The sequence below is a fragment of the Athene noctua genome, chromosome 12, assembly GCF_965140245.1.
Source record: "Athene noctua chromosome 12, bAthNoc1.hap1.1, whole genome shotgun sequence".
Classification (NCBI taxonomy): domain Eukaryota; kingdom Metazoa; phylum Chordata; class Aves; order Strigiformes; family Strigidae; genus Athene; species Athene noctua.
In genome coordinates, this window is record NC_134048.1 from 22828651 (window position 1) to 22847551 (window position 18901).

Genomic DNA, 18901 nt, shown 5'->3' on the forward strand with positions numbered 1-18901 from the left:
GGTGTTCCACACTTCGGTAAGAAGGGAGATGAGAGGCAAAGGGACAAAATGACTTCAGAGAGGACTATTTAGTTTAAGTTTAGAAATATAAAAAGCTTGCGTGCGCGCAAAGTTCCCATCTCTGCACAAATACAAAGGGTTTATTTTGGTACTACCTAAGGACCACAGTAAAAGCAGCCACGGGGTGATGTGAAAAGTAGGGAATGCAGGAGGAAAGGAAGAGAAAAGCTTTGTGGGACCACCAGCACCAAGGGGAATCGTGCAGAAGCCTTCCTCCAAACATATTTCTGGGCACACGTAATGCTGGCACGGTGCCAAGAGACAAGAGTTTATTAAGGGAAAGTTTTTGGATTCCTGATGAAAACCAGTGTAACAGCCACCATGGCTATAAAACAGCCCACTGCAACGGGAAGCCAGCGCCGGCTCCAGAGCGGGCCCAAGGAAAAGCAGGCCAACAGCCCCCCACGGGCGAGGGCCAACAGCCCCGGGTGGGCGAGGGCAAACTCTATCCACCAGGCAAGTCCAATAGAGCTGCACGGGGCAACAGCCAGAGAAGAGAGCATCCCCTAAATCGAATCCAGGGGATCCCCAGTTACTGCAGGGCCCCAGCTGCCTTGCCGGCCCTCTCTGTAGACCGGTCAGCATCTGTCATCCGAAACAAACCACCTTGCTGCTAAAATACTGCTGTGAAAGACAGGAAATTCTTGCAAAGAAAAGAAGAGATGCTGCTGCCACTAGTGACCTCTGAGGCCTCCTGCAGCTCCCTGGAAGCCAGCTGGAACAATCAAAAGTGTGTCAGAAACCTCCTCGGAGCTGCAGGAATGTCAGCAGTAGCCAGTTAAGTAACCCACTGCCCCCGAAGGCAGAATAGCTCATGCACAAAGAAACAACCTCCAGCTAGACCCGCTCAGGACCCACTTCTAGGATTCCTGTGACCTTGAGAATTCCCCACCACATTTACATTTTCAGAAGATACTGTGATGTCCTATCCAGATCATCTGGCACAACCACCAGTGGCAGCGCACGCACTGCCTCTGCACCAGCCAACGCTTCTCTTCAGCCCTGGGCTCCTCCGTTACTGACCCCCACCTCAGATGTCCCCAGTTTTGGTGGCTCTCGGCCCCTCTGTCCCTAACGACAGGTCAGGAGAGCAGAGGTGGCTCCGCAGTTTCCACAGTTCAACTGCAGGAGCTGGAACACATCTTTACCTGCACACCTGTCAAGAAGAGCTAATAAAGATGCAGCTGATGGCTTTGATAAATCTGAACTAATCTGGGTAAGATTCTTACAGTGATGGACACAGACTTCACACAGCTGGCTGAAAACCAGGTTTTTTACCTGATGTTTTTCAGGAAGGCTAGAGAGAAAAAAAAGCGCAAGACCTCAGCAACCCACCAGGGCAGACTAAGTTTTACCCAGAGTCCTACAAACAGCTCAAATAACATGCAGGAAGAAGTCCAGCACTTACAGAGAAGGATCAGAGCCTTCCACCTGACAACCAATATTAACAGAAGCATCACCACTTCCAGAAGGAGGGTCTCCAAGCCCTTACCTTGCTATCCAGCTTCTTCATTGTCACCAGGTCCAAGGACTTGAGCGAGTGCCCGGTTGGGGTGATGAAGTACAGGCAGACGTGAATCCTCGTGTCGTGATAGTTGAAGAGAGATCGGCGGATTTTCAGCTCTTCTTGCAAATAGTTTTCAAACTGCGTATCAATGTACTCAACAATCGGCCTGTAACTAAAACCATACCATTAGCAACCCAGATACTGGAGCTCAAAATGCAAGTTTGAAGTCTTAAGGAGTTCTCCTAGACATACCATGGTAACATCTAAAAAGTAGTTACAAGACTCAAACTACTTAGCCTTACAACAGGAAAAGTGTGGAATTTACACACAGACCTTATAATCCAAAGGTTGCTGGAGTCTCCCGGGGCTGCAGTGCAAAGCCTAAGGACAGTGGAACATGGGAAAATGACTACTTCCACGGATCAAACTCTGTCCAGATCTCAGGGCTGAGCCATCTGGCTGTAGCAATGCAACATGACCCAGGGGAGACCTTGGAGCCCCAGCAAGCCTTTACCTGGGGCTTGAACAACATGTCTGCATAATTAAATGAGACAGGTCCAGAGACACTGATCACCGCCAGAACAGATCATTCCCAGCCCTGCACTGGGGACAGCCTGTTAACTGCTCGTGCTCCTGGAGGACACCATTCTCTGCTGGAAAGACCTCCTGTGACCTCTCTTTTTGGCTCCTCACCCAATTCCCTCTACGCTCCGTCCCCAGAAGCAGAACCACTGCAGGGAGCTACTCCATTAGCAGAAACACAGACACCTCCTCTGCAACACTGCAAGCAGGACTGCGGGCGGTTCCCGTCTGAGCCTCAGGGGCAAGCCCAGAAACACCAAGCAGATGGCACGAGACCTGCCTTTCATCTTTATTTATCTGATCCCCAAATCCAACCGCATCCACAATCGTTAGCTTCAGGTGGACGTTGCTCTCCTGCAGGTCGTAGGTCCGCGGCCGCAAGCGAACTGCGCTCTCATAGTGACTGGCTTCCTCCGTCTCAAACGTGGTGTTGAAGAGGGTGTTCATTAGTGTGGATTTCCCAATGCCGGTCTCACCTAGGAAGGAGAAATCATCAGCTCACTGCAGCATGAGTTTGTCACAGGTACTTCAAAGAACAGTAACAGAGAGCAGAACTAAATTACGCTGTGAAAGGTAACTACAAATTGCTTGTGGACAGACACAGATCACAGAGGTAACTGCATTCTTGAAGGTGCCCCATGCTTAATGCAAAGCTAACGCTGAGCACTCGGGTCTCATCTCCTCAGGGAGGATCACACAGCGCAGCAAAACACAGCATCCTCCCCTCCGCACACCCTGACTTTGCTTAGGATCCCGGGGAGAGTACGATTTTAGTAGAGTCTTTTGAGTCTTCAGATGAGAAGGAGCAGAACTGAGCTGCTCCTGCTGACAAGGAGCAGTGGGTCGTTGCTGGCCATCCCAAAGGCAGAGGCAGTTCCAGGCAGCCCTGCAGACCAGCACCAGTGCCGTGGAGGGGACAGGGAAGGCTGACAGTGAGGCTTCCTCGCACTCCTTTCTGTGAGATTCCCAACTTTAACAAGCTTCTTTATCACTTTCTTTACCTTATCTTGCCATTAAAGTCTCTTGGGACCTGCCTTTTTTCTTTTTTTTGAGATTCCCTCCTGTGAGGGGATTCCCTCCTGTGAGGAGGGAATCTGGGGGCCTGTTTCAGTGCAGAGAAGCAGGCAGACAGCTCTGGACCTGCTGGGACAACTTGCCATCAGACTGAAAACCTCCTTCCACTGCAGAAAAGATGCAAGTTTCATGATTTCACTGTGCAGCTGAACTTTGCTCTGCCCAGAAGCCTTAAAGCAGCTCGTCCATCTTCCGCAGCCTCAATCCTCCAGTCCCGCTAATAACTGCCAGGGGACTAAAGTCCATCTGTAACCCTTTCCCCCTCCATCCACGCAGCAGCTACGCCAGCATCAGCTCTGTGGCTCTTCGGAAAGCACTGTGGGCTCTGCACAAGCAGGTTTGCTGCCGAGAGCTGGCTCGGTACCTGCAAACTGTCCAAGATGGTCCCATTCTGCACAGACTTGTCCCAGACAGCTCTGTGCTTTGAGATGATAGAGCCACCTGTGCAGCAAACAGAACTGACCAAACTGGAGGAAATAAGCAACAAATTATTCCGTCACATCAGGCATGAGCGTCCACGGGCATCCAAACAATCTCAGCAAGACAGCTCTGCCCTGAGGAGCTCCAGCTGCACAGGGAGATCTTGCAACCCTGCCCAGATGATGGCGTTTGCAATGGCAGCTGGTTTCATCCCATATTGCTCTTGGTTTCTGGAGTTTCCCTTTAGTATTCCTGCTTCCTTCAAGGCTGCCCCATGATTCTTCACACCAGATCAGCCAAGAGGAGACAAGAACACTGTTTAGGGGAAACGAATACCAAAATGCCACACAGCCTCTGTGACACAGAGGCTTCGCAGAGCATGACAGTGTTTTCAGAGGCCACATTCCACAGAGCATTTTTACTACAGAGCTCAGCAGAGCCCTGTGCTGGAGCACTGCAGCAGGGCCTTTCTGAGGCATCTTCACCTTTCCAGCAGGAGAAAAAATTATGCCAACTTGAACCCCTGAGATGTGCATATGGAGAGAATATAGGGTCAAGAGGGGATGGCAGAGAAGCTTGGTAGGGAGAGACTAGCTCTTGGAGAACCAGTAGAGGCAAGATTAGGAGAAGTTTCCCATCTGTAGCCCCTCTGTTCTAACAGCCACTGAAGGACACCTGGGATGCATCACAAACCAAGTTCCATCCCAGAATATTTGGCTCAGAGGCTGTCTGTGAGCCAGAAAGGCTTTGAACTGGTAACTAAACGAGACTGGTATTTTCCAGATTGGCCTACAAGGGGCCCCATTTCACCTCCTCATTCACTACACACAGACCTATGGGCCAAGGGAGCAAAGAGGCAGGAGCCTTCCACTCCTGGCTCCCCTCCCAGGCAGCCCATCGTGCTGCCCCTTGGGCACAGCCACCCACTGCTTCTGAGCAGAGCCCCTCTGCCTGAGCCCGGCCACCTCCAGGAGCCCTGCAGCGACGTGCTGGTGGCAGAGCAGGAGGGCGTGCAAGTTTCTGTTCGAGGAAGGTGCCATGCCTGCTGCCGAGGGGGCTGGGCTTTCTCCTTCTTCAAGCGCAACCATAAATACCACACGGTGCTCGGGGCAGTGGGGCAAACTGCTTCCTACCGGCTGTGGTTAAGAGTTGTGCAAGGAAATAAACCCAGCCTGGTGCTCTAGATTAATCTGAAAGGGAAGTCATATGGAGAACTCACTACTGACGTAGGCCACGTTCTCCTGTTCAGTTTTGAGCACAGTTGAGAGCAGGAACTGAATAAAAAGGGGTACAGGTTGGGTTTTTTTCCTCTTGTCCAGAAAAAAAAAAAACCAGTGGAAATTTTTTCCAGTGTTTCACAAATGGTATGGCCAGATAAGAACACAGGAGTGCCCATTCTGGTGTCCCCAACATTAATTAAAAACATTGTCCTCTGCTGCAACTACCCTTCTGCTAAGGAGCAAGTCTACGACATTCCACTGTGATTTCAGCCCTGCTCTTCACTTGTGGTTTGGATATGCAAAAGTGGCTTAAATATGGCACAAGCACCTTGTGGAAGTTGTTAGGGTTTCGCTACAGAGTCTATACAAAGCCATATTCTCTTTGGGCAGATTGAGGGCCAGGCAGGGAGCTGCTGTCTCTGGATGAATTTCTGCTGGTGCAGCAGGTTACAGTACTTCAGACCTCATACACAATACAAGAATCAGCCAAAGCAAAAATAATGCTCGTCTCATCGTTGGAAGGAATTGGTTTCCAGAATCGCCCGCTAGATCACATCAATACCAAAATTAAAAAATAAGAATACGATGAGGTTATTTTAAAGTCAGTCTCTCACATCTGCCCACGATCTTCAAGATAAATATTTTACAATCAATAAAACCAGGAACACTCCCACTCCCTTTCCTAGCAGGGACGCTCATGCTTCAAGACCTTTGACTCACCCCTGGAAAGCATTAACCAGGCACAGCTGGGACACAAACCTCTCATCCTGAGCTTCGGGGTGCAGGCTGACACTCAGAAAAGACCGAGTTATCCCCAGCAGCTCTCGGCTAACACACGGTGCATCTGACTGCATCTACTCAGGCACCGTTTTCACTGAGAAGCTGCTCATGGCAGCCACCCCAGTTTGCAAATGGAAATGTTTAATTTGCCACATGCAGTCTTGCCTTAATCCTTCCTATTGCAAAGCCACTGCAGCAGAGGAGGTGAGTGACACCCCCCTGATTACAGAAATCCTTCTGTTGACCCACAAGGGTCAGTCACTTGGACCTTCCTGCTGCTCTCTGCAGCTTCCGCACCGGTAGCTCAGCTCAGTGCAGAGCTGCACAGTCCCACACCCCCTTCTTCCCCACCAAAGGCAGAAAGTTGATATATTAAAGCTTTTCCCAAAACTCTCTCTACTTATGGGCAGTAAGTCTCCAAAAGTCACTCGTGAAAGTCCCAAGTAGGAAGCATCAAGCTCCAGAGTGCTCAAATTCACTGAAATTCAAACAATTTTTTTAAAAGAGTTAGGCATTTCTGACTTGCTTAAAGTCACTGCCGAGGCCCGTGGCGCAGCAGGACACGCAAGAAGTCCTGGTCCCAACCTCACCGCGCCGCCAGCTCGGCCACGTCTGTTTGCAGAGGCCCGTGCTCACCCACGCAGAGGATGTTGAAGCTGAAGCCTTGTGTGACAGACTTGCTGACCAGCTGGTCGGGGAGACTGTCGAAGCCAACATGGCCCCCCAGGGAAAGGTTCCTCTTCTCTTCATTCTGGTAGGGAGAAGAAGCCAGATTAGCAGGACCGCACTGGGATGGCAAATCAGGGACACGGGAGGAACCACCAAGCCCAAGAAATAACCACCACCCTGAGGGCACGGCAGAGCCCCCGACACAAACCCTAACGCTGCCTGCGAGAGCTTGTGTTTTGGCACGTCACAGCACAAACCCTCCGACAGCCATCGCCAATGGAAAAGAGAGGAAAAAATACTGCTCTGAAGGGAGAATTGGGAGAATTAAGCTACCAGGCTACAAAGAAAAGGAAACACTAGCATTAGCTCCAACTACATGCAGCTGGGAGAGGTTAGCAAAGGAAAACCCACCACCGGGTGTTTTAGCACTCATTTCTCCTTGTCCTGTTTTAATATTATTTTCTTAAACCCTCCAGCACTGAATTCAGCTCAACAGACCCTGCATTTTCCCCTCAAGTACTTAATCTTTTGTCCTTCGCTACTGTGACAAGCAGCGTGGTTTTGCTCGCTCAGGCATTCAGGGGTGCTGGTCGCACAGGCAGGACGAGGAACCCTCTTGCTTTACCATCTGTGACCACACAGTTTTCCACCGTTTCTCTGCTGTTCCTGTTCCTGCCTCCCCCATATGCACTTTGTTCTTCCTTCTGTCTCCTCCCTCCCCCAGAGGAAGAGGATGCTGATTACCTGTAGAAAGCTTTGCTTCAGAAACTAAGACAATAAACATCCGAGGAGACTTCAGGTCTAGGTTATACAGAAAGGCAGCCCAGATCTGCTTTAATTCCAGAAGAGAGGATTCGACAGAAGGGCCATTTCTGGTTTTAGAGTTTGGATTTGCACAAAAATTTCAACAGATGTTGCTGCCTCTCTACACAACTGAGCATCGCTGCCCGAGCCCGGGGACCTGACCACTGTCCCTGCAGCCTCTCAAGCACTCTTACCCGTCTGTGGAGAAGCACAGATACATCATTTCAGAGTGTGATTCATTCACCCTCACTGTTTCTTTGGTAAATGAATCTTGTTTGTCTTAATCACCAGCATGCAATGGAAGATGGGGATGGAAAAAGTGTCTGCCCTTTGCCTGGCTCTGGTTCTTCTGTTTGTCCTGGACAATTTGGACTTTATGTCCCAGCACTAAGACTGCGAGACAAGAGCACACCCCGAGAAGAGCCTAAGCTGGCTGTCAAACTTCAAATTAACTCAAGGGGAAAAGAAAGTACATGATAAGCCTTTTGTATTGCTCTGTGCCTGCAATAAGATTGCTAAACAAAACATGAACCTTTGTTCAACCACATCTCGAGTCAAAGCCTCCTTTGGTTTTGCCTTTGGCAGAACAAATATTCTGAGCTTTGTAAAATAAACCATTTAGATCACAAGAACAACTTGTGATCAGCTGAAGCAGCTCCTATGCCTCACGTACAAACCTTCTGGCTGTCCTGGTTAGTGTTTGTTACCAACTTTCAGATGATTTGAGCCCAGCGCTCTCCCAGGAGAGAAACACAACTGAATCATCGCTGGGCTCCTCCGATCAATTCTGTTCCATCCCACCAGGATCGATCGTGCCCACTAACTACACGGAAATAGCAATCATTTAAAGTTTTCCTGTGGGAGAGATGGCATCAATTAAGGTTTTAAGGTGGCCAAGAGTTTAGGTGAATTAAAAAGGACCCCTAAGACGGGGAAACCTCCAATTTAAACTTTCTTCCGTTCATCTGTCACCACAGAGAGATGCTAAAGCTCAGACTAACAGCTCCGCAGGGACAGACCCCGACTGCAGGATGAGACCCCAGCACACAGGGAGAAAAGCAAATCCGTGCTGATCCAGGCAGCCAGCGCTGAATGGTGGGTCTGGCGCGGGACGATGTGACCGCACTGGGAAGGGCAACTTGGACCCGTGCGTGCTGGGAAAGGGCTCAGAGATGTTGAGGTTTGTTTTTTCCTCTTAAGGAAACTGTTCACAAGGCGCGGGGAGTCACCACATGCATCAGCAGAGCTCGGGGGGGTTTCCTCAGGCAACCAGCCCCATCCCCTCAGCCCCCACTTCTCCTGTCCCCCCACGCCCCTCCGAGCCACCACCTCAGAGCGCGTGAAATGCCAGTTCCCACACCGCAATGCAGGGACGGCCAAGCGAGCCCTTCCCACTGAAAAGTCACCGAGTTTGACGGTCACACTCTGTGTCTTCTCGTTGTGTTTTAAACAAAATACAAACAAAACCAAGCAAACAAAAACACAAACAAGAAGCCTGGGATGACATTTTGGAAGGGAAATAAATAAAGGCTGCCGATGGCTATGATTAGGCTGAGAGTGCCCGAGGCTGGGAGAAGGTTTCCAGGCAACAGGCAGCACCGCTGCTCCGGATTTTAAAATAGGCTCCGGCTCGGTAAGGCTGCATTTTAAAATAGGCTCCAGCTAGGCAAAGCTGCATTGAGAACTCAGTCATGCTTCAGCCGGAGGAAACCCAAACGCGTTCGCACAGGGCTTTCTTTTTCTCTTCTTTTTTTGGCGTTTGGTTGCTGTTCGTTACGGGACAGGAATACATTTACTCAGAACTCCTCGCCATCTCTTAAAGCAGCTAAACCAGCGAGCCAAACCTCAGTGAAATATTTTTGTCTGTGACCTTGAAATGCACAGTGTCCTTTTATTTCTGTAAGCAGCGATAATAATCTGGTTCAAGTCCAAGATACTGCCGATACCAAAGCAGAAAACCATTTGCTGTGCTCGCAGTGCCTTCAGCTGTCACTCAGCCTCCAAAGGGATTTTGCTGTTGTTGCTGTGTTAGGACAAACAATGGCAACAACTGCTGGAAAGCAATAAGACTAAGAAAAGAAAGAAATTTTTTTTTTTCTTTTTTACCTTCCCCCCCAATCCATCAAGCTCACAAACTTGACAGCCTTGCGAAAACAACCAGTCTTTCTTGCTCACTTGTGTTATCTGGGACGTTGACCTGCCCTGGAGAGGAACCGAGCCCCCACCCCGATGAGCAACCACCAGCTCCTCTCCCTGCATCTACCTGCAACGTGTTTGTGAGTCTCACCCCGAACGCCTAAACCCCTTGGCCAGCTCCAGCTCGCCCAGGGTGGCTCAAGGACAGCCTGACATGCTTCACCTGCTAGTAAAGACAAGGTCACACTCAGAATTGAATTCTTTCCAGCAGACACAGCCAGCCTGCAAGGCTCAGTGTAAATACTCAATCCAGAATACAAATGCTGCAATAGAGGAGGGAAACAGTAATGCAGGAATGGGAGGGGGGGATGTGGAGGTGTGTTGGTTTTGGTTTAAACAAAAGTAAGAATTTTGGTAGGACTTTTTCCACGTTTGGTGCCAGCGATGGGACGGCGCTGCAGGACAGGAGCGGGCAGGTGACGTGGCAGAGCTGGATGGGATCGGCCACGGCGAGAGCCAGGCAGAAACACAGCCCTGCCCTTTCCAGTTGCACTGGTCTCTGCACCGCTCCCGCCCACTGCAACGCCCCGTGAGGATCAGGTCCCTCATCTCACGGCCTGGAGAGGTTAACCCTCCTGCTTCATACCAGGCCAGCCCCCATCCTGCACCTGCAAATCACCATGAGGCAGTCAAGCTTTCTTGAAGCCCATTTGGTCATTTTGCAACATGATAATTAAGAGTTTGTGATGGCTCTGAGTGCAAACTCCCACCACAAGCACCCGCTGCAGCCCTAAACACCACTTGTGGGTCACTAATGGCATCCTATGATGGGCAGCTACCAGGGCGTCCTGGTTTCAGCTGGAATAATTTGCTTGATACAGGGTTTTACTTGGAGCCTTTGAACATGTCCTTTTGAAGATCTTCTATGCCTTGAGCAGATCTTCAGGGCTCGAAGCCGAGAGACAAGGGGATAATTTGTATTTTGAATCTGGAATTTCGTGGGAGACGAAAGATTCATCAGAAGGACACAGCAGAATTTATTAATTTTCAGATCCAAAGTCCTTGAAACATTTTCAGAGATGCTCTGGCCAGGCCAAGAAGCAGAGTCCATCAAGGCAACAGGCACACGAACGGCATCTGGGGGCACAACCACGGGAACAGCCATCCCAGAGGGAAATAGATCTTTGGCTCTGGTTTGACAGGTATGTCACAGGACCCTTCTCCTGGCAGGCAGTGGAAAGACAGACGTGCCCTTGGCAGCACAGGTTGCCACGCTTAGCTGAGCACCTCAAGAACCAAAAAGAAACGTCCAAACCTAGTGCTTCAAACCTGCTGCAAGGCACCAGCCACCCCGGCTCCCGGCTGCGCTCCAGAATCCCAGAATCATCTCAGTTGGAAAAAGACCCTGAAGATCATCCAGTCCAACTATTAACTACCACTGACCGTTCTCAACTCCACCAGATCCCTAAGTGCTGCAGCAACCTCTGCCAGAGGCTGGGGATGCACGTGGGATGCACGCGGGCACGCTGGCCCCTTCCTGCGGCCACCCCTGCCCCAAGCTGCCCAGGGAACTGAAACCAGCAGTTCAAACCCACATCAGCTTCCTAAGCCCATCCCCAGCAGGATCCCACAAACTGTGCCCTGAAGCAGGGCCACAGGGCCGGGAGGAAGCAGCGGGGCAGCGCTGCAGGCAGCTGGCCACAACCACATCCGTAGAAGATGGTATGTTGTTTGGCCCTTTATTGCAAGTGAGACAAGAAAAGGGAGAGAAACGCAATCAGAGACACCAAATCCAGATCCCTGTAAGGGTCAACGCAATAGTCACATATTAATTAGGCTCTTCTAAATAGACAGAGAGATTAAAGAAACCTGTGAGAGGTGGCACAGGCTGCAGCATCAATCAGTGTGCCTACGATCCTTTAAAAAATAAAAATCTGATCACAGTTTCTCTTCTTCCAGTCTCTTCATGCTTCACCTCCAAATTAGCATCAGTTCCACTTTGCGTCATTACATTTTTCATCAACTTCTCCCAGGAAAAGTGGCTTTATCACTGCCTGCGCAGCCCATGGGGGATGGCAGCACGAGAAGATCAGCTCCGCAGTCAGCTGCCCCTCAACTGCAGCGTTTTCCGTGCTGGGGCTCCTGCTGTCGAGCAGAGCAGCTCATTCTGCTTTTAGATGTGCTGTCCCCGTTCTCCCTGCTTGCACACCAGGAGCAGCATGAACAGACTGGAACTTGAATCTAAAAGAGCATTCTGACATCAGTTGGTTAAAAAAAAAAAAAAAAAAAAAAGAAAAAAAAAGAAAAAAAAAAGAAGACATTGAGACGTACCAGCTTTCAATTAATCTCAACAAGAAATATTATTTGGTGACATATGCTTGTGTTTTCTGCTGGAGACAACCCTCGGTTTTGTTTTCCTGCCTGAAGCAGGTGAAAGCATATGGGTAAACAAAAGCGTAATTGAATGCCACAATCATAAATGGTGATACTTATTTTTTTAAATGGTGATATTTATTTTTTTCAAAGAACTTGGCATGATGGGAGCTGTAACGTAAATCTTGGGCCCTGCTGCAGCTGACTCAACGTACAACCAACTTGTGAATACGCCCTGTAAAACCAAGTGCAAAAACCGAAAATTACACGGTTTAGTTGTTCATCAGCTAAACCATGACTTGGGTGAAGACTCCTGGTTTCGTACCCTGAGGGACAGCACAGCACTCTTCTGTATCTAACGTGCCTTTTCTCATTTCTACAGCCTGGCAAAACATGAGAAAGATGAACAGCTGTAGTTTTCAAGGCAAAACGGCAAAGGCCTACAAGGGAAAAATGAGGGGAAACTCGGTCCTTTCTTCTTTCTGCTAGGTGAAAAGCAATGAAATGAGCAATGGCCTTCAAGCCAAAGGTATCTGCTCCCTCCGGCACCTCCGAGCTGGGGTGTCCCTGCGCTGTGGCCAGGCTGCAGCTCTCCAAACACCAACCCCGCACGCAGGGGAGAGGCACGGACAGCTGGACAAGAGCTGCCTTGTGCCGAGCCCCCCCAGGCAGTGGTGTTTCAGGTCCCTCTCTTCCCAGGCTTCTGCCATTTACATTTTCCACACACACACTTATAAAATAGCAAGAGGCCACACCGCAACACCTGCACGACACTTCTCCATAGTGCTTCAATCCCCCCTACCAAGGCACACTTTTGCTTATAAATTTCTCAATCCTAGATGACATCTTGACTAAATAATACCAAATCCTCCAGGACTTTGCAGAGTGGGTCCCCCTCCAACCTGGGTACAGCCCGTTCCCCTCACCCAGCACGTGTCAGTGCATCTAAAGCACCGGCCATCCCCACGGGCACATCGTCTCACGGATCGGCGTGCCAGGCACCCCGCACGGTGCAGACAGATCCTCTCCCTTCCAATTCACAATCAAATCAAAACAGAAAGATAAAAGTGCGCTAGCAGACAGCCTGCAGCTCCCCGACCAGCATGACTCAGAGACCAGGGAGAGGAAGAGCAGGGAGAGGTCCCGTGGGCCCCGCTCGGCACGGCCGCGGCGCCTTTGGCAGCGCTCCCGCGGCGGGACGGGGCGGGCGTCGCTCCGCAGGGGCCGGCTCGGCACCCGGCACAGCTGGAGACTGCTGTTAGTCACCAAGCAATGACCTCACCTTCTTGATTCCCCATCCACCATCTACCACCACAACAGCGCACGCAACAGAGACTAATGTGTATGTCAGTGGGGTCTGTAGGATGCTACTCCCTTGTCTCCTGCATGGAAGTGCATGGAATCGGGAAATTATTCGGTCCCGATGCAGGACGTCTCCTTTGCAGGTGAGCAGATAAAGGCCTGGACGAGCTCTGGCTGTTTATTAAATCCAAGTGGAACAAGCTGGTCCCATGCACAGGTTCACACGTGCCAGCACCCCGAGCAGTCGCGCTGGCAGCCACTGGCATTGCCCAGCCCCTCTCAGACCAGGCAATTTGGGCAGAAGGGAAAGAAAAACTGCCCACAGACCACAGAACAGAAGGCTCTGCTTCAGGGTCCGGCACAGGCAGGGTGCCAACTCCAACCTCACAAGCGTGTGGTGCCGAGGGGCCCTCCCCCAAACACCCACCACTGCAGGATTCCTCACAGAGGCGCTGGCAGTTTTAGTGTCATTTCACAAGTACACTGAGTCATGGGGCGGTTGAGTACCAAACTAGAGACCTTTGGGCAAATCAGAAGCCAAAGTATCAGAAGCCAAATTCAGCTGCTTTGTCCAAGCTGGCACTCCCTGGGGCTTGGCCCAGTTTCTGGATCAATGCAGAAAAAACTGGCAAATCACCTCTCCCGGGAGATCCTACCCCATCCCTGAATATTGGCTCAACAAACGCCACTTGACATTTGCAAAGAAACAGCAGCAAGTCCATTTCCATCAAGAAAACATTTCTTTTGCCAAGCTCAGCACCTGAGGGGCACTAACAGCACCACACCTGACATTGGAACAGCACCTCTACAGAGCGAGCAACACTCAGAACAGCCAGAATCACACCCCAAAATATTACCTTTCTCATACTCTCAGGCTAAAGACTATTAGATGTATTAGAGCATCAGTGGATGAGCTTGCACTTTGCAGTCCACTAAGCAGAAAGAGATGGCCCAAGAGAGGTAATGAGACCAGATTTGTGGTTGTCTAACCACAGTCTGAGGACACAGCACAGTAAGTCCTGACAGAGGGCTTAGGTGCAGCAAGCGTGACCTTACGGGTGCCTTTGGCACTGGCGATGGAAGGAAGCACGCTCTCAGCTGGGCTGGCCAGCGGAGATCTCGGCACCTTTTTGGCTAAAATCGTCGCACCTAAATGCCACCTAATCTCAAGCAGATTTGCAAAGCGCAAGCACATACGCAGCTCTGAAGGTTTTCAGTTAATCTTAAGCATGCTCAAAATTCCAGATCCCCATTGTGGAGCACTTAATAACAGGCTGGGAGAAGAAGAAAGGAAGAAAAAAAAAAAAACCCAAACCCTACAGAGATAATTTTAGATGTGGCATTTATGCTGATTTACCACTTGTTTTACAACAGCAACCTGCTGTGCTTCAGCTTCTCCCTCCCTCTCGCTCTGGTCCGCTCCGGTCACAGTACGTGGCCGGTCAAAGTGGACACATCTCGGAGGCGTGAGCAACTCTGCCTTCCCTGTGCCTGTGCTGGGAGGGTGACAGTGTTTTCCCCGCTGTGGCGGCCCTAAAGAATTGTGAACGGTAACACTGTGATGCTTAACACTGCTCTTCCCTCCAGCAATGGCAGGGCAAAGCCACAGTGGCCTTCACTTCCTTCTCTTTTCCAGCACGCCTCCACGCACACCACACCATTTCAGCCAGTCCCCTCCAGTTGCTGCATGCTCACAACAACAAGCTCCCAGGCCACACTGCACTCTCCCCCAATAAAAACCTCATGCTAAAAAAAAACCCAAAAAACAACAACCAACAACCCAACCACCAAACAATTCCCAGCCCCCTTTAAACCGCTCTCCTAAGAATGCCAAGAATTTTCCCAGACACTTGAGCCTTTATTCATATCCCTCCCGGCTCCCAGCTGCACTCCAGGCAGGCAAAAACATCATTGAAGAAACCAGATACGGAGTCACCACCAAGACCTGCCAAATAAAAATGAAAGCCACTTTACAGAGGCAAGAAGACTCAAAAGCTGAGGTTCTCTTCTTTAGGGCTAACTAAAGGTTATGTTGCCTGAAGTGATGCCTTTCTTGAAAGCTTTTGGACCCATTTTTAAGGGCTGTTCATAAATCCTGACACCAGTGAGTGCATTGCAAAGAGCAATGCTCAGCATCTTGGGAAAACAAAAATTTTAGAAGCTCACTGGTCCGGTATCGAAGTTTTCCCAGGGTCCCACGTGCCCCAGGGTAGGCTCAGGGAGGAAAACGCTCTGCGGCACACCTGTAAAAATCCCACTGCTGAACAGGCACTGTGCTCACCTGCTTGTAAGAAGGTGGACAGGGATTCAAGGGAGAACCCAAAACTCCTTTTAAGAGAGGAACTCCTCAGGCAAACCCCTTAACCGCTTTCCTGCATGCAAGCTCGTGGTGCCAAAGCGGTGCTTTGATTCCTGCCTCGGACCCACAGCCCAGCAACGCGCCGGGCGCTCCCAGCAAGGGCTCTGCACACTCGACACCTTCCCCTTCCGCACCAGCCTGCTCACCTGAACACTGTGAGCAAACAGCTGAACCGCAGGCACTGCCTTCAGCTTCGCTTGAGTCTCAGCAGCCTCTCCTCCTTTAAGAAAAAAAATAACCCAACAAACCAAAACCCAACAAACCACAAAACATAAAATAAAAATCCTACACACATCTACAGAATCAAACAAATTGGCATGGGCTTAAACATCAGTTTTTGCTGAATTTCAGAGCTAAGTCTGAAGGGAGAAGTAAACCTTCTCATCTTTTCTTATACAGCATACATCCAAGATGATACATTCACAGCCTGTGAATGCAACATCAGTTTTAATTTTCTGCAAACAAACTGACTGTTCCTGGCTTAAATTCCTCTCTGACTCTGTACACTGAAAGCAGAATTCCCACGTGCTCCCTTTTCTTAAGCTGTTATTTAGTGATTTCCCTATAACGTTTATGAAGCCTAATTCATAAATTGCAAGGTCTTTCTTAATTCAGAAAGGATTAAACATGCATTTTGTCCCTCTCACAAATCCTGGATGAGAGTTTACAAAGGAGGAGAACAGGATTTGCCAGGCATTCTACACACAATGTTTTGCAAACATGAATGTTGCCTCTGAGAATAAGGAAAGTTGGTTAAAACAGAGAAAACTATGGAACCAAATATGAGAGACATTTCCTCCAAAATGACCTTAAAGGATGAGAAAGTTCAGCCTGAGAATTCCATCCCCCATAAGCTATTCAAAACCAAGAAAGCAAAATCCAAAACACAAACATAACTTTTCCTTCAGTCTGTTTAAAAAGAACCCAAACTACAGACAAACAAGAACATACCAGACTACCCTACTTTGTTTCTTTCCACCATTATTTATTTAGAAGGTGCGGAGGCTTTTAATTCAATGGAACATCACAATTAACCCTGACAAGAGACTAATCTTATCACCTTATCCACTAAGAGACTTTCCCAAGTTCACCCAGCAGCAGATGCATTCCCAGCTCACACTCAACTGATCTGACCTGCCCTTCCCCATCATCCTGCCACGGGGGGGGCGAGGAGACACTTGGCAAATACAAATGGCCATGGGACAAAGCCAAGGGAGAAGAAGCTGAGTGCCCAGCCCTAAGGAATGGTGTGGAAAAGGTCTGGGGCAGTTTAAAAGAAATATTGAAGAGGGAAAAAGGATCTGGATCCCCATCATTCATGCCAAACAGGCCAGGCTGGATATCAGCCACCAAGATTATTTGTTTTAGTTACCACTTAAAATAAACGTAGCCAATTCCCACATACGTTTCCAGAATTTATTGCCTGATTACAATAAATACTATTATTCCGTATATTTTTAGACAAGGGAACAGAGATATAATGGGAACCCAAGAGTCTTGGTCACCACTGTAAGCTTTCTCCCACTTTGCCTTACGCAACCATCTCACTGCATCTCCACGAGCAGCACTTCCAACTACTGGACAAGTCTCCTTGTGATACTGCCGGGAAGACACCAGAAAGAGAAGTTTTACTGCCACAACCACTCAGCTCCAAGAGCTGAACCAGAGCCAACATGCTGATAAGCTGACTGCTCTAGATCCTATTAACACATGCCTCCAGAAAGCCTCAAAGTGTATTAGCAGAGAATACCTTTAATCTGAACACCTGAGGTAACGGAAAAAAGAAAAGAAAGCCTCAATCTGAAAGGCGTGTATGGCAAAAAGATAAACCGAAAGGACGAGTCGTTCTGTATGAAAACACAGAATAAATCTAGATTCACGCATATCAGCTGGAAACACCTTTGCTGCAGAAGACGGGGCAAGGAGAGCGTTCCCGGGAGGGCGGCCCTGGCAGCCCCTCCTCAGGCCGAGCTCAAAGCTGGGATCGAGTGCCCTAAGCGGGGCCTGGCCCAGAGTCCTGAGCCGCCCCGTGCCCGCAGCGCTCCCCAGGCACATCGGGTGGGAACACAGACGCTATTTAACGCGGCGTGGTCCGTCTCCTCTCCCAGCGACCGACCTGAGCCACCCTGGCTGCTGCTGCGGGAAGGTTTGGTTTTCCAGCTCTGGGAAGACGCTTCCCACCGGCCCGCGGTTGAAGACATGCCTGTGCGGTCCTTGCAGGCAGCCAGGAACTCAGGCGAGCAGAAGCTGAGGGATGTGTCCTGCCCTCTGCTCCAGCAAGAGCCAGCTGAAACGCTCCTCACCCGCGGGGGACTCTGGGTGTATCCCCCGCAACTCCTCGGGCACGTAACGCAGCGGTGGCACAGACTCATCGCAGCCCCCCACGCGGCGGCAAGGAGAGGACGGGAGCAGCCCCGAGTCCCTCGCTGGAAATCCAGCACGGGCTCTCTCGCTCCACGGCTCCCTGCGACAATCTGGTTTGGAGGCTGGGCGAGCCAGAGAGGGCAAGAGCCCCGAGGCAGGGTGCTCCATGGGAACCTCTCTGGAGCTGTCTGACATCTCTGGAATTTCATGTGTGTGGGAGACAGATACTTTTTGGCTTCACAAAAGAATCCGAACATCTAAACAAAGTGGTGCCTCCACAACCCTGACCCCATGGGCCCTGGGCAGCCCACAAGCCGAGAGCAGCGACTGGGGATGTATCTGAGAAGCCTGCGGTTCTTGCTGACGCCGTTCTGCCCCAGCCTTCTGAAAATCCCCACTCTCACCCCATTTTGGAGGGCGCCGACCCCGTCTGGCTCCACCAGACATCCCAGTGTCACAAGTCAGATGTGAGCAGAGCTGCTTACACCAGAGAAGAGGCTCTGGAAGGAAAGCACATGGCTGGGACGGAGGAGAAGCTGCACTTTCAGGATTTTTTTTTTCTCACTTGAGCTGCTCTGGGAGCAGAGGTGGGCTCTCTTACCCACCTGATGCTTTTACAGTATGCAAATACAAATGCAAAGCTTTAGGTATAAACCCAGAGCTCGCTGTAGCTACACGGATGAGGGGAAGGGAAGAATCAAGCAGGCTGCACATGAGCGCACAGGCCCTCCCTCATCAGAACACAAATAGGGGACAGGACATTTTTTCTAAGGGTCGCAGCTAATCTGATACAAGCAGAGCAGCTTCCCCCATCCACAGCCTGCAATGTGCCCAGGACATGTTCTGCATAATCAAAGTTAATCACTTAAAGGTGCCCCTACCCTACACAGGCGGGGTGGAAACGGCGTGCCCACGCCCTGCACGTCTCCCTCAGTCCCACGGCCTCCCAAATCCCTCCTCTTCATTGCACAACCCAGGAAAAGCCAATTCAGCATAGTGCCCTTTCTTCCCCTCCCAACCTCCGAGCCAAAGGAGCCCAAGAAGGAAAGGAGAGGAGCACGACGGCCACTCCTGCGGGCAGATCAACAGCCCAGTCCCCTGAGCACTTTGTTTGCACGGTGGTGACTCGAAACAACCGGACTGGGGACAGCGGGGGCACTCGGAGACAGGGCAGCGTCTCTCCCCGCAGCTGGCGACAGCACTGGTATTCTGCTACAGAAGATAATATTTAGGGAGCTTTTGGCCTTCCAG

At 50.3% G+C, this 18901-nt stretch overlaps 1 protein-coding gene across 5 annotated transcripts in view; it reads right to left on the reverse strand.

Moving 5' to 3' along the window:
• Window positions 1-18901, reverse strand: part of SEPTIN8 (septin 8) — a 46945-nt gene that overhangs the window by 22731 nt on the left and 5313 nt on the right. For 4 of the 5 annotated variants that reach the window (XM_074916408.1, XM_074916407.1, XM_074916410.1 and 1 more), the window contains exons 2-4: window positions 6280-6394; window positions 2430-2625; window positions 1553-1739 (exon numbers count right to left, since the gene is read on the reverse strand). In XM_074916408.1, coding sequence (XP_074772509.1) covers window positions 1553-1739; window positions 2430-2625; window positions 6280-6394 — 498 coding nt within the window. The remainder of the gene's footprint in view (window positions 1-1552; window positions 1740-2429; window positions 2626-6279; window positions 6395-18901) is intronic. The other variant, XM_074916409.1, reaches the window with a different exon arrangement.